The 11654-nt window shown below is 42.1% G+C and overlaps 2 protein-coding genes across 3 annotated transcripts; both read left to right on the top strand.

Moving 5' to 3' along the window:
• Positions 1–4277: 4277 nt before the first annotated feature.
• Positions 4278–7478, top strand: OTOS (otospiralin). Of its 2 annotated transcripts, none has more exons than XM_082056423.1 (4): positions 4278–4334; positions 4842–4932; positions 5264–5290; positions 7220–7478. In XM_082056423.1, exons 2-4 carry the CDS (start codon positions 4881–4883, stop codon positions 7402–7404), a joined length of 264 nt encoding a protein of 87 aa, XP_081912549.1. In that variant the 5' UTR covers positions 4278–4334; positions 4842–4880; the 3' UTR covers positions 7405–7478. The 2 variants fall into 2 exon arrangements, with proteins under 2 accessions (XP_081912549.1, XP_081912548.1); XM_082056422.1 differs by lacking the exon at positions 4278–4334 and adding an exon at positions 4486–4541 and having other exon boundaries at positions 4834–4932.
• A 364-nt stretch (positions 7479–7842) lies between these two features.
• COPS9 (COP9 signalosome subunit 9) lies at positions 7843–10886 on the top strand. The gene is made up of 3 exons (XM_082056369.1): positions 7843–7985; positions 8085–8157; positions 9688–10886. The coding sequence occupies exons 1-3, from the start codon at positions 7923–7925 to the stop codon at positions 9723–9725; spliced, it is 174 nt and encodes a 57-aa protein (XP_081912495.1). The 5' UTR covers positions 7843–7922; the 3' UTR covers positions 9726–10886.
• The last annotated feature ends 768 nt before the right edge of the window (positions 10887–11654 follow it).

The following is an 11654-nucleotide window of genomic DNA, read 5'->3' as shown; positions in this document are numbered from 1 at the left end:
ATTTGTGGCTGTGCTTAATAGCTGAGTATGGCTAAAACCAAGAACTGACCAATTTCTCAAAAAAGGTGGCTCGGAAACAAACTGAGGACTAATGTGGGTGCAAGAAGGGAGAGGCAGCTTTGATACCAGATTCTGATTGCTGCTGCCTCTCATTGTTCCTGCAGCAGAGCTGCTTGGAAGAAAACACTCCTCACTGCAATGCACCTTCTGTGGTGCTCACAGGCATTGCCAGCTTATCTCCTGAGGAAACAAGATGTAGCCAACCAAGGGGACTTGTTGGATATAATATTCTATTTTGCCTACAGCAAAAATAGTTTGAAACCAGTAGCAAATTCTAAGTCACTTTGGTGGTAGCCTAGATGTGACTTCTGTAGTTCATGTGAAAATTTGCACATAAGACTGTAGAGAAAATGTGTTGGTGACAGAAGGAGAGAAGTTTCCCTGTAGCTGTTGTTTGCTTGGCCAGGAGCACCAGTTTGAGTGATGACCAGGTGGTCCAGCCTCCAGTATAAGCAGCCTTGCATTGACCCCTGAGGAAGCCAAACCTTGTGCTTGGAGCTGGCAGTGCTGCTCTGGGAGAGGAAGGGATGGGAGGGAGAGACGAGAGCCGCTTGCAGGAGCTGAGGACAGCAGGGTGTTCCTGGTGAGAAGCACTGGGGTACCTGGCAGGAACATCTCATCAGGAGCCAAGCTGTACCAGTCCTGCTGCCAGTGGAGCTGCTCCTTGCTTTGGTTTCACTGCCTGCTGCTCTACACAGCACTGCCTGCTCTCTGAACACCTGGGAGCTCATTTGCATCTACAAGTATAACCTTTCTTCAGACAGAGGTTAAAATAGTAAGTTGAAATATATGTGGACAGATACTTTCTTGTTTGGTTTCAAACTGATATAAGTGTAGAGCTACTCCTTAACTCTATGGTTTGTAAATTTGACCTTCACCTTGACAGTTAACTCTAGCACATGTGAAAGTGGTTCATTTTAACCTGGCTACCTCTAATTGCACTACAGTTATTCTGTTAATAGTTTTGTAATTATCAAAATCCATTTGCTGTATCTATCTTCGATTGCCTCCAGGGACTACTATAATCAGGAACATCAAACCAGTTGCTGGTGGGGATAAATTTCTGTTCACAAGAACTGGAAATATTTGCCATCTTGGGCAACCCAGTATCAGCAGACAATTTTAGTGCTTCTGTATTCACAAAAAGCAAAGCAGTGTTTGAAGGAAAGAAATTGAAGCTATGGATGCCTGAAAGATCTAGGACAATTCACACTTGTCTGAGCACAGCATATCCTAGTCACAGAAATCTCCTTTTGATCTGTACTATCTGGACCAAATTGCTGGAGGAAACAATAAAACTTTTGTGCTTTCCTGGTCTATATATCACTGCTATTGGTTGTTTCTGAGATGCAAAATTGTTGCACACCTATAGAGAACATTTTGTTGGCTCAACCCCAGGGCAAAGCACTTCAAATGCAGCTGTAAATGCCTTAAATAAGTTCTAACAGAGCTCTGTGTGCATGTGCTTTTGCCTATTGACTAAATAGAAAATATTCTGTTCTTTAAAGTGATGTAAAGGGTTGGTTTTTTTTAGTGCCTGAAGGATTACAGAATTTTGTGTGTGGAATACCAGTCTAGTATAGCTATTGAGAGAACAAAGGGATCAGTAAACTTGCTTTTTCATGTTCCTTTGTTTCTCGTTAACCAACAAGAAGAGCTGACTTTCTCTGGCTGGCTCTGTCTCAAGCAGCCCACGAGTGCTGGGCCCACCCGAGGGCAGGCTGGGGGGTGGTTGCTCCAGGGCTGTTCCCCACCAGGGATCAGGTCACACAAACAGTGCTGCCCGAACTGTGCTCCCCTGTTCCCATGGGAATGTCCTTTGTACTCCAATTGATTTGTCTCAGAGAGCTGCCTGTATGTGGGATTTTCTGGCCTTGAGAACCCATCTGCAAAAAGCATGTATTGAGTGGATCCTCCTGGGACAGGTGGGTGGGATAAGCTCATTGCCATCATCCCCTTCTGTAATATAGCAAAGCTTTTATGAGTCAGTGGCCTTTATCTAAAAAACTTTAAACAAACTTGGGAATAAGGTACCTGAAAATCTTGCTGCCAGCAAACATGAGTGTTTTGAACTAATGAGCCTTTCTGGAGAAGAGTAAAGCAGTGAATTTATTTTAAAAGTTTATTTTAAAATTAACATTTAAAACCACTGTGTCTCTTGGCTGTTGCCCCGATATAACTATTTAAAATGCTAATTCTTATCCTCTTTTTATAATTTCCTAGGCCTCTTTTAGCACGGAAACCCCAAGAATTTATTTCAATATTCAATCTGTGTGTTAGCAAATGCAAAACTTTGATACAAGTTAAACTGAAAGCCTGTAGTTGCCAGAAGACTATTAACACTGTCAGAGCTGTGCTCCTCCTAGCTCTGGAAGCGGGTAACTACAAGCTTCAAAAGACAGAATAAGCAGCTGTAAAGGAGGTAGATGTAAGTGTGTATGTCAGCATGAGCCTCAATAGTTACACGAACCTTTTTAAGATCATCCGGTGTTGTAGCAGACTATGTTGTGACTCAAGTGGCTATGAACCTGATAACCTCTGTGACTTTGCCATCCTCCTATAACACCTTTAATGCTGAGGGATGTGGCTGTGTCAGGAACACCGCTATTGTCCTTTCTCATCACTCAAAGCACACCAGCTCACCTCCTGCTTGGAACTGCAGGTCCCTGATCCACCTCCAAAACAAAAAGCTATTGATGGATGTGCACAGAATTTGCTTTATGTGAATTATTTAATTACAGCTAATGACTGGTTTGTGTATGTATTGGCACATGTCAGTTCTTCTCATAGTTTATTTGAACAGAATATACAAAAGAAAGTGCTGTGTGGCTTTGTATGGGGTTCTGGCAGGGGCACCTGAGTGCTCAGCTACACTGCAGGGCTCCCCTGAGCCAGGGAAGGGTCGTGTCCCACTGGCAGCTGCCATAGCCCTGGACAGTGGGCAGAAGTTCCAGCAGTACAGGGCTGATGCAGGGCCCCTTCTGCAGCCTCAAAAATATTAATCAGGAGGATTAAAGCCTTTCAAAGATGGAACAGCTTCTGCTTTCATAATATTTTTCTTTTGAGTCTCCCCAAGAGTTGGCACAGCTTTGTGTCCTACAGAGCAAAATTTTTTTGCTTCCTCTCCCTTTCTCAGGACATCTTTAATTCTTGGCAGGACTATCTAACTCTGCTTGTAGATAGGAATAAACTCCAGCAAAGCTGGGGCCTCCTGCAAGGCCATTCACTTGGGTCTCTCTGCTTCAGGACTTTGTGTGAGCACACAGAGTTTCCTGGTGTGATGCTCCTGTGGCAGACAAGTGGATGTGGTAGAGCAAAGGCACCAGCATTGGGACACACACACATGACTGGGAAATGCAGGTGCCTAGAATCAAGATAGATAAATGATTTTGTAGACCATCAAAGTAACTTAAAACTCACAGCTAAGAGTACTGTACACAGCAACTGTACAATCAGCTCATTGCAGCATGAGTGAGAACAGCGAGCTCTTCACCAGAGTTTCAGTGGCTCCTTTCCAGAATGGAGCCTTCTGGAAACAGCCACATCTTCCAGGAGTATGGAAATTTCCACATCTCCTCATGAGTTGCAGAGAAATTTCTGCTACACCTTAGTCCCTGACCACACCTGCTGCCACCAGGAGTTTTGTGCTAAAAGAGATTCAACCAAGATGTACACATTGATTGAGTGTTCTCCAGACTGTGTCTTCTCTCCAGGCATCTTGTAGTGCTGCAGCCATTCAGCAACCTGCACAGGGTGGAACCCAAAGCACCTGCTTGGCATTGGGAGAGGAATCTTTCCAGGAAATCAGGATAATGTGAAAATGCATTTCAGTGTACCTTATTGACCCTCTTGGAAGGCTGCAGCACCTGCACCACCACCATGGCTGAGATTGTTGGGCACCTGCTTTGCTCAATGTAAGCCACTTAATTTCAGTGAGTGCTTGGTGCCTATGTCTGCTTTGAGATCTAGATTTTTAAGGATCCCAAGTGAAAACAAATCAGTGTCAAGCATTTGTGGGTTTTGTGGCTCAGCCAGAGAGGAAACTCAATATCCTCTTAGCAATTTGCTCAAATAATGTTTCTAAAAATCTATTTTTCTGAAGGGGAAGAAAGAAAAGCAGGAGGGCAGCAAAGGAAATAAATCCAGAAGCAAATTCGGTGCTTTTCTCCCTCTGTCTTCAACATACAAAAGTGTAACTGCCAAAGTTGATTCTGATTTCTTCTTGGAAAACTGTCCACTGTCTTTCATGGACAGTGCTGAAATACAACGTAAATGTAAGCAGTTAAAATACCTCTACCTGAAGATAACAAAATCAGATTGGTGTGGTAACTCAGTGACGTTTCTCTCTCCTTTTCACCCCACCCTTCTTTAAACAGCACCACTATTTTACGGCAACAGAAATCCTCTCAGTGTTTTGTAGCTGACTTGGAGCTACAGACCTTTACTACTGCAAGAAGAAAAGGGGAGAGAAAGAGAGAGAGGTAATTTCTAAAGTTAAATCAAACTCATCACAAAGTAAAACATTTCCAGAGGCATTTAATTTAATGTCAGTTCAGAGGAGCATTTTGGATTTATGCCGCCTAAAAATATCAGTATTCACTACAGAACTCTGGTTCTTTTAATACTCTGTGTTGGAGTTTAGAAACTATAATGAAATGTAATTGGAACTTGTTGTGCCTAAATTAATAATCAGAATCTGCTTTGGAAGATACTATGCTAATAAAAGAAGAAATAATAGGCTTTGCATAAATATTAATATCTTGTAATCCTCAGGTGTACAGATTATTTTTCAGAAGCACGAGCAGTATCTTGAAGAAGAGATGACACTTATTTGCTTACTTTTCCTCTTTATGCTGATGAACATCTTAACAGGTAAGATTACTGCCAAACTTATTCTTTATTTTTTCAAGCAGCCAAAACCATTTTTTTACTAATGCAGTATACTCTATCTTGTATCAGATATTGCTCATGTATTAATTACAACTGCTCTGGCTGTTAGTTAAGAGTATTTGGTTTGTAGCACTGAGTGCAAACAGGGAATTCCTTATTCAGCTGTTCAAGATCGAAAAAAGTTTGGCTATATAGAGGATCCTACATGTGCATTAAAGAATTTATTGGCTTCTGGCTACACAGCAAACCTTTTATTAACAGGAAGTCCTTTTGTGTGGGAGCTGGTACTGATGAGTTTCCTCTTTATTTACAGATGCACGATCAATCCATGATGGAGATGGTAATTCTTAATGTCTTTTTCTTTCCTTTGTATCACTAACAATTAGAAGAGTCATTTGTAACTCCCAGACCTGATCCTCAGCAGTGATTTGCCAGGAACACTTACTAACCTCAGTGGGCTGTGGATGTGCTTTCATCTAGTTCTGGTGGAGAAAGAAGAGTGAATTTTTAGAAATTTATTTAAAATTTATTAAAAGCTGACATGTTAATGTCTAATAATAGAGCTAATACACTTCTAGTCTTAAAGCAAAAATGCGTTACGGTCAAGTCACTAATTCTGTTGTATGAAACATAACTGGAAAGCACCAGACTTATATAAACGTATGAGACATCTGAGAATTTTGTCTGTCCTTAACAGTAATGCTATATGTGTGCCTAGTTATGGGTGAGAAATACTGACTTCTATGAGGAAAAACTTAAAATTTACCAATTGCCACAAATCCAATTAAACAAATGTTGGAATAAATCCCTTAGCACAGCTATCCTGTGGTTTGTGTCACTTTGCGTGATTAGTCCATTGTACTGATATTTGCCTTTGATTAAAAAAAAAACCTTCAGCGTCCTAATGATGTGTACGCTGGCTTGCTGATGACTATATTATTTAACCACTCTTTGGTGTTTTCAGATGGAATTCTTTCTGAAAACAAAGCTGCATAGAAGTATCTGTGATAACAAGGTACTGCTATTGCTGGTGTACATCTCGGTTAGTGTAACCAGCAGGAGAGCCAGTAGCATCTTGAGTGTGCAGATACAAATATGCACAGAGTGTGTGATAACAGACATGGCAAGTAGAAATATACATACAGAATAAGGGCTAATATGATTACTTTTAATTCTAAAGGTTTTCCATACGCTCCATTATATTTTCTAACAGCTCTAAAATCTTTTGAATGCGGCAGCTGTTTTTTCACAGCTTTAGGGGTACTATTATATTTGTGCACAGCAAATATTTCCACGGTAACATCTTAGTCAGGAGAGTGTGCGTCAGTCAGAAAACAAAACCTTGTTCAGGCAGTATCCTGTTGCTCTCGTTACCAGCAATTACGGTTTCCTTTCACAGTGGGCTAAGCAGTAGACTGCAAAGTGAATCTAAGGTCAGCTGGTGTAAACAGTGAATTCTCCTCTGCAGACAGCATTTGGCTCATTCATTTGATTTGTTATGTGCCATCTGTGCCTGCACGCTGCAAACTTTACTCTGTAAAATTAAGGCCTGACAATAGAATGGTTGAAGGCTCTTAATTCCCTTTAAAGACCCTGGTCCCAAGCTGAGCCTGGTGAGTGGAATGACTCTCATTTGTTTTAAATGGGCTTTAAGTAAAATCAAAATACTGTGTTTAGCTGTGCTGCTCAGAAAGACATTTGTAACAATGTGGTCTCAGCAAGTGTCTACATTTTATGAATGCTTCTGTATTTGCTCAGATTTGGGCCCAAGGGTGGTCAGCTCCTGCATTTTCAGAATCGATTTTGGTTTTCCTTTTCCTGCTGAATTTGGGGCACAGCACAGATGTTGGTGTCTCATTCCTTATCTTTTTATATCAGGCCAAGGAAATGGTGTGGATGAGGAATGGGGAAATATGGCTTTAAATTGCAATTGTGCCTTGCTTTAAATACCCATCTGCCTTCTAGAAATTAAAGCAGCCCTGGGAATTCCTGAATTGTCCTAAATGTTGGTGGTGTCCCTTTGTTCCTGCTGTCTTGTCCCATGCCATGGCTCCTGGTGCAGCTGGAGCAGAGGACACTGGCTCCATCAGGGGAAGATCCACCTTCTGCGGAGCTGGACACGAGGTGCTCGGTGGCTCAGAGGAGCCCGCAAGCCCTACAAGGGGACATAGGATGCCAAACCATGTTGGCTCCTAGGCCCAAACTTTCAACAAAAATTCTTCATAATATAGTAATCTGCCTTCTTTTGGTTTGTTTGTTTAAATTTTAGCTCTCTATCGGGAGTCCGCAGCCCTGCCGTACTGGCCCTTCTCGTCCAGTGATTTCTGGTCCTACGTGGAATATTTCCGGACCCTGGGAGCCTACGACAGGGTTGAAGAAATGGCCAGAACCTTGTTTGCCCAGTTTCCGTTTGGGAGCCGCCTTGGCTACCATGTGCCCACCGCCCAGCACTAGCTGCTCCGCTCCCTGTTTAACTGAATGTATGGCTGCCAGCAAATGCACCTCAGCTGACCCTCAGTGACCTATTAACACCCACAGTAGTCAGCTATAGCATTTCACGCTCTAAGTTAGTCTTATTTTTTCACAATTTATGCTTTTGTGTGAAATCAATAAACTCCTTAATTCTGTTGTGCAGTTTGGGGAGATTTTTTTTACACATGACGCTTGCAGCTTTGATTCAGGAAACCGATCTCTGTGTGTACAGCAGTGAAATACCAGTCCACCCAGCTTGGTGACTGGAAGGACCCCCGGTACAACCCACGGCAGCATCCCTTGCGGGGTTAGGGCCCAGATTCGCCTTTTTGCTGACTCCGCCCCCTTCGCCATGGCAACAGCGGGGCCCGAGGCCAGGCAACCGTAGAGAGGAGGCCTCCAGCCGCGCAGAGCGGCATGCCGCCAGCCCGCCTTATAGCGGAAGTTGACGCGGCGCGGCCGGAAGCGCCGGCGCGAAGGGGAGGAGGGGGGCTGCCGCCATGAAGCCGGCAGTCGACGAGATGTTCCCTGAGGGAGCCGGTCCGTATGTGGATCTCGATGAGGTGAGGGGGTGTTGCGGGAGCTGCCGGCGGGGTTCCTAGGCCTGGCGGGGCCGTGCTGGCTGGCCATGGCCCGGTGGCGCTCAGCGCCTGCTTTCCCAGGCAGGGGGAAGTACGGGGCTGCTGATGGACCTGGCTGCCAACGAGAAAGCGGTGCACGCCGACTTCTTCAACGGTAAGGACCTTCAGCGACGAGGGTCTGCAGCGGTGAGGGCCGTGGCGTTCCGGGAGCGGGGGATGAGGGTTCAGGTGGCAGCGCCTTGGGCCTGCCTGGTCCAGAAACAGGAGATTATCATAACAAACCTCGCTTGTGGCTCTCTCATCTCATGTCTTTGGTGCCTGGTCGTCGCTGATGTGCTCACTAACCACACTTCTAGCGAGCGCTGTCATAAAAGTGCTTCGGTGTTAAGTGATGCAGGTGGGAATGATATAATGTGTGTTTCTCCTCTCCTGGAGGTTTTAGGTGAGCTAGCATGTTAATCACTACAAGGAAAAATCCCTTCATCTGATTGCATGACAAATGGCTTGTATTAAACAGTGAAAATACATAGAAAAACGTGGACAGAATTTTATTAATTGTTTGTGAGTCCTACTACTTTATAATGATTCTTTAGTCTCTGAAAGTATGCATGCCTATCTATCCAAAGCAAAATAAAACTTTGGGTTTTATGCACATTCTGTGTTTGAAAGTCAAGTGTATGCCTGTAAGTACATACAGCTGCTTTGAGAGGACAACAGCTGTGTATATGTCCTCCTGGGGCAGAATATAAAACACTTGAATACAGGAGAAAAGGAAGTTCAGCATTGATCTTCTCTCAAGAGTTGCGAAGGACACAGCTCTTGGCTGGAGCCAGCATAGTCAGGAGTAGGTGTTTCCATAAAGTTGCACCGTTAAGTTGTGATATTATATTCTGTAGGTAGGACTCTTCTGAATGAGGATTAATCCTCAGTTTATGGTATGGTACTTGTACATTACCTTCTGTAAGAATAAAGATTTGGTTTCAGTTATGTTGTCAGTTTATGCTCAATATACAAAGAAGATACAAAGCCAAGCAGTTCCAAGTACTTCCCAAAGGTGAATAGAACAGCTGTGATTAGTTGGTCACATTTCACTGGTCTGAGTGAAATGAGTTTTATTAATAGGAGTTATTATTAACACCTTCACAGCAATGAATTTTTTTTTTTTTTAAGAAAGGGATTTTTAGCAGCAAATTACAAATGCAAATGTCAATCTGCAAAATGTATGACTGTGTGCCTGGTCACTATGACCTAAAGGCACAATTCTGCGGGAGTGGCTACCGCTGAGACTTGCCGCCTGCATAAAGCCAGTACTTGTTTAGTTCTGGAGTCTGTGAATTGTGGCTGATCCACTCTGAGTGTGATGGCTACTTAAAGCTTTTATAAAAGCCCCTCCTTTGAAGCTTTGCTTTCATGGATTTAATTGCACAGCTTGTATTGTACAAGTGAAACAGTTTAATTTGTGTATAATAGAGAACATTTCCATGGGTCTGCCTGCTTTTCTTCTCTGTGTCTTCCCACCCTGATGTTAGATTCCTAGTAACTGATGGCGCAGTAACTTTCATTAACTTAATTCACCTTTATTTCTGTCTTTAATCCAAATAATGAAGAACTGTACTTGAGTATATGCATATGTAACGTTGAAACTTTTGAAATTTATTTTACCTTATCTTATTTTTCTGACTAGATTTCGAAGATCTCTTTGATGATGATGACATCCAGTGAACTTAGTTGTCCAGCTATGCAGTGCTGAGATGTGGATTTTTCTCTAGGATCACCTGTGGTGTCCATTATTTATTAAAATAATCAAAACAGGAAAATCACAGAGGGGGAGAAAACCTGTATAAGCTGCTTGGGGAATATGAAAACCAGATGGTTAAAGACAACTAAGGAGGGAATTGTGGACTGTTATTTGTTAGGAAGCTGTGTCTAGATTTTTCTTAAAATGTTACTTGCTGATGTGCTCGTTCAATAAAGTATTTAAAAAAAACCCACAACACAGTCTGGGATATATTTAGAAGTAAATATTGCTGTATTCCGAGTTTCCTTAGAGAATGCTTTTTTTTTTTTTTTTGTTAAATCGTTCACTGTTACTTTTGGATATTTTATAAAGATACTCATCAGGGCATATTCCTGCCTAGAAAAGTCTTGTTTATCCAAGGGTTATCCAAGGCTAACGGTTGCTTGTTCTGAATGGTCTGACTCTAGTTTGCCAGTCACAGTAAGAAGAGTGTGCGTTGTCTTCTGTGTCAAGATAGATACTCAGCTACCATCAGTACTTAACTTTTAATCCAGGAAGCATGGGAAGAAAAAGTAGTTTTATCTTGATATTTTAAGCAGAGAAATGTTCTGGCCCTGGGAATTGTTTGGTTTAAAAATCTAATCTAATTCTTGAAACTGTACTCTATAGAAAGAAAAGAATTTTGGGATTTGTTTCTCCTGCAGCAGGTAATGTAATCATTCATACCTTTATGTAGAGTGTATATGAATCAGTCAGACTTTGACACAAGTTTCTAGAACATTTTTAGAAATGTTTGATTTTTGCACCGTTCAGTGACCGAAGTGACTCTCAGAATGAAAGGAACAAGTTAAGTTTTATTATGTTTCAGAGTCGAGAGTTTAATCCTCTCTGATCTTAAATACAGTCTGTATTCCGTAAATTGATCACAAAAGTAATACTGTGACTGATCTTTCTTCAAAGACTTAACCCAATTTAAATTTAATCTGGAATGAAACCCTTTCCTCTCAAACTTCTTTCACGTGTTGTTTTTTGGTTGGTTTTTTTTTTTTTTGGGTTTGCCTTAAAAAAGAAGATTTTAAATGTAACAGTAAGTATGCTTGTCCCTGAGCTTAAAAATGTAAACACAATAAAATCAGTAAAACTTGGGTGTCTTTTTATTGTATTCCTGTGGATTTCTCAGCATCCTGGGTTTCATCATCCAGCGTGTGTTAAATCCTCATTCTGACATTTACTCTGCTTAGCGTCTGACATTACAGTGAGTCCCTGAAGGAACTGTCTTGCTGAGACAGTTGCCTTTTTAGTGCTCACTTTCAAGCTTTCCTGAAACCAGTGTAAACAGTTTCAATGAGTGGTAGCAACTGCTTTTGGGCTGTTCCTAGCTTTGGTGCTGTGCTTTCTCCAAACTGAATTTTGAGAAAGGAGGTGTTGCCAGTAAATGGAGGCTGCATTCTGGGCAGGTGCAAAATATGACAGATTTAAGAAGCAACACTTCTTCTTCTGTTATTTTAGTGACTTTCTTCTGCTGATGTCCAGATTCCTCAAGATGGTCACCTTGGCTTTGGAACACTTCCTTGTCATTGTGTTACACAGATTCCTCCGTTGTTTTTCATTGGCCTGCCTTAGGTTGATCACAGCAGCAGGAGTATATTCTGTGATACAATCCATCTTGAATAGTTGCTATTCAGTATTAATGGTGTTCTAGCCCCTTCCATCTTCTTTAGAGATGTTCAAAACCTCAGCAAAGTGTGAGTTTGGAAGTGCTAATGGTGAGTAGTTCTAGTTTTGTAACATTGTCTCACTTGATCAAAACATGGCACCTGTCTAAATGAGATTGGGTAGAGGGCAAATAATACTCATGGGTCCAGCACAGCCTAGAGGTCAAGAATTTTCATCCTGGGTAGGCTAGAGCTGCC

The sequence above is a fragment of the Streptopelia decaocto genome (assembly GCF_964273445.1).
Source record: "Streptopelia decaocto genome assembly, chromosome: 6".
NCBI lineage: Eukaryota > Metazoa > Chordata > Aves > Columbiformes > Columbidae > Streptopelia > Streptopelia decaocto.
This window is presented reverse-complemented; position numbering and strand designations above follow the sequence as displayed.

What these genes read in the sequence shown, in the direction of transcription:
- OTOS (XM_082056423.1), top strand. Translation starts at nt 4,881, where the DNA reads ATGACACTTATTTGCTTACTTTTCCTCTTTATGCTGATGAACATCTTA. An exon ending in GCTGATGAACATCTTAACAG is followed by an intron (nt 4,933 to 5,263) that starts GTAAGATTACTG and finishes CTTTATTTACAG; the next exon opens with ATGCACGATCAATCCATGAT. An exon ending in ATCAATCCATGATGGAGATG is followed by an intron (nt 5,291 to 7,219) that starts GTAATTCTTAAT and finishes TTTAAATTTTAG; the next exon opens with CTCTCTATCGGGAGTCCGCA.
- COPS9 (XM_082056369.1), top strand. Translation starts at nt 7,923, where the DNA reads ATGAAGCCGGCAGTCGACGAGATGTTCCCTGAGGGAGCCGGTCCGTAT. An exon ending in CGTATGTGGATCTCGATGAG is followed by an intron (nt 7,986 to 8,084) that starts GTGAGGGGGTGT and finishes CTGCTTTCCCAG; the next exon opens with GCAGGGGGAAGTACGGGGCT. An exon ending in GCACGCCGACTTCTTCAACG is followed by an intron (nt 8,158 to 9,687) that starts GTAAGGACCTTC and finishes TTTTCTGACTAG; the next exon opens with ATTTCGAAGATCTCTTTGAT.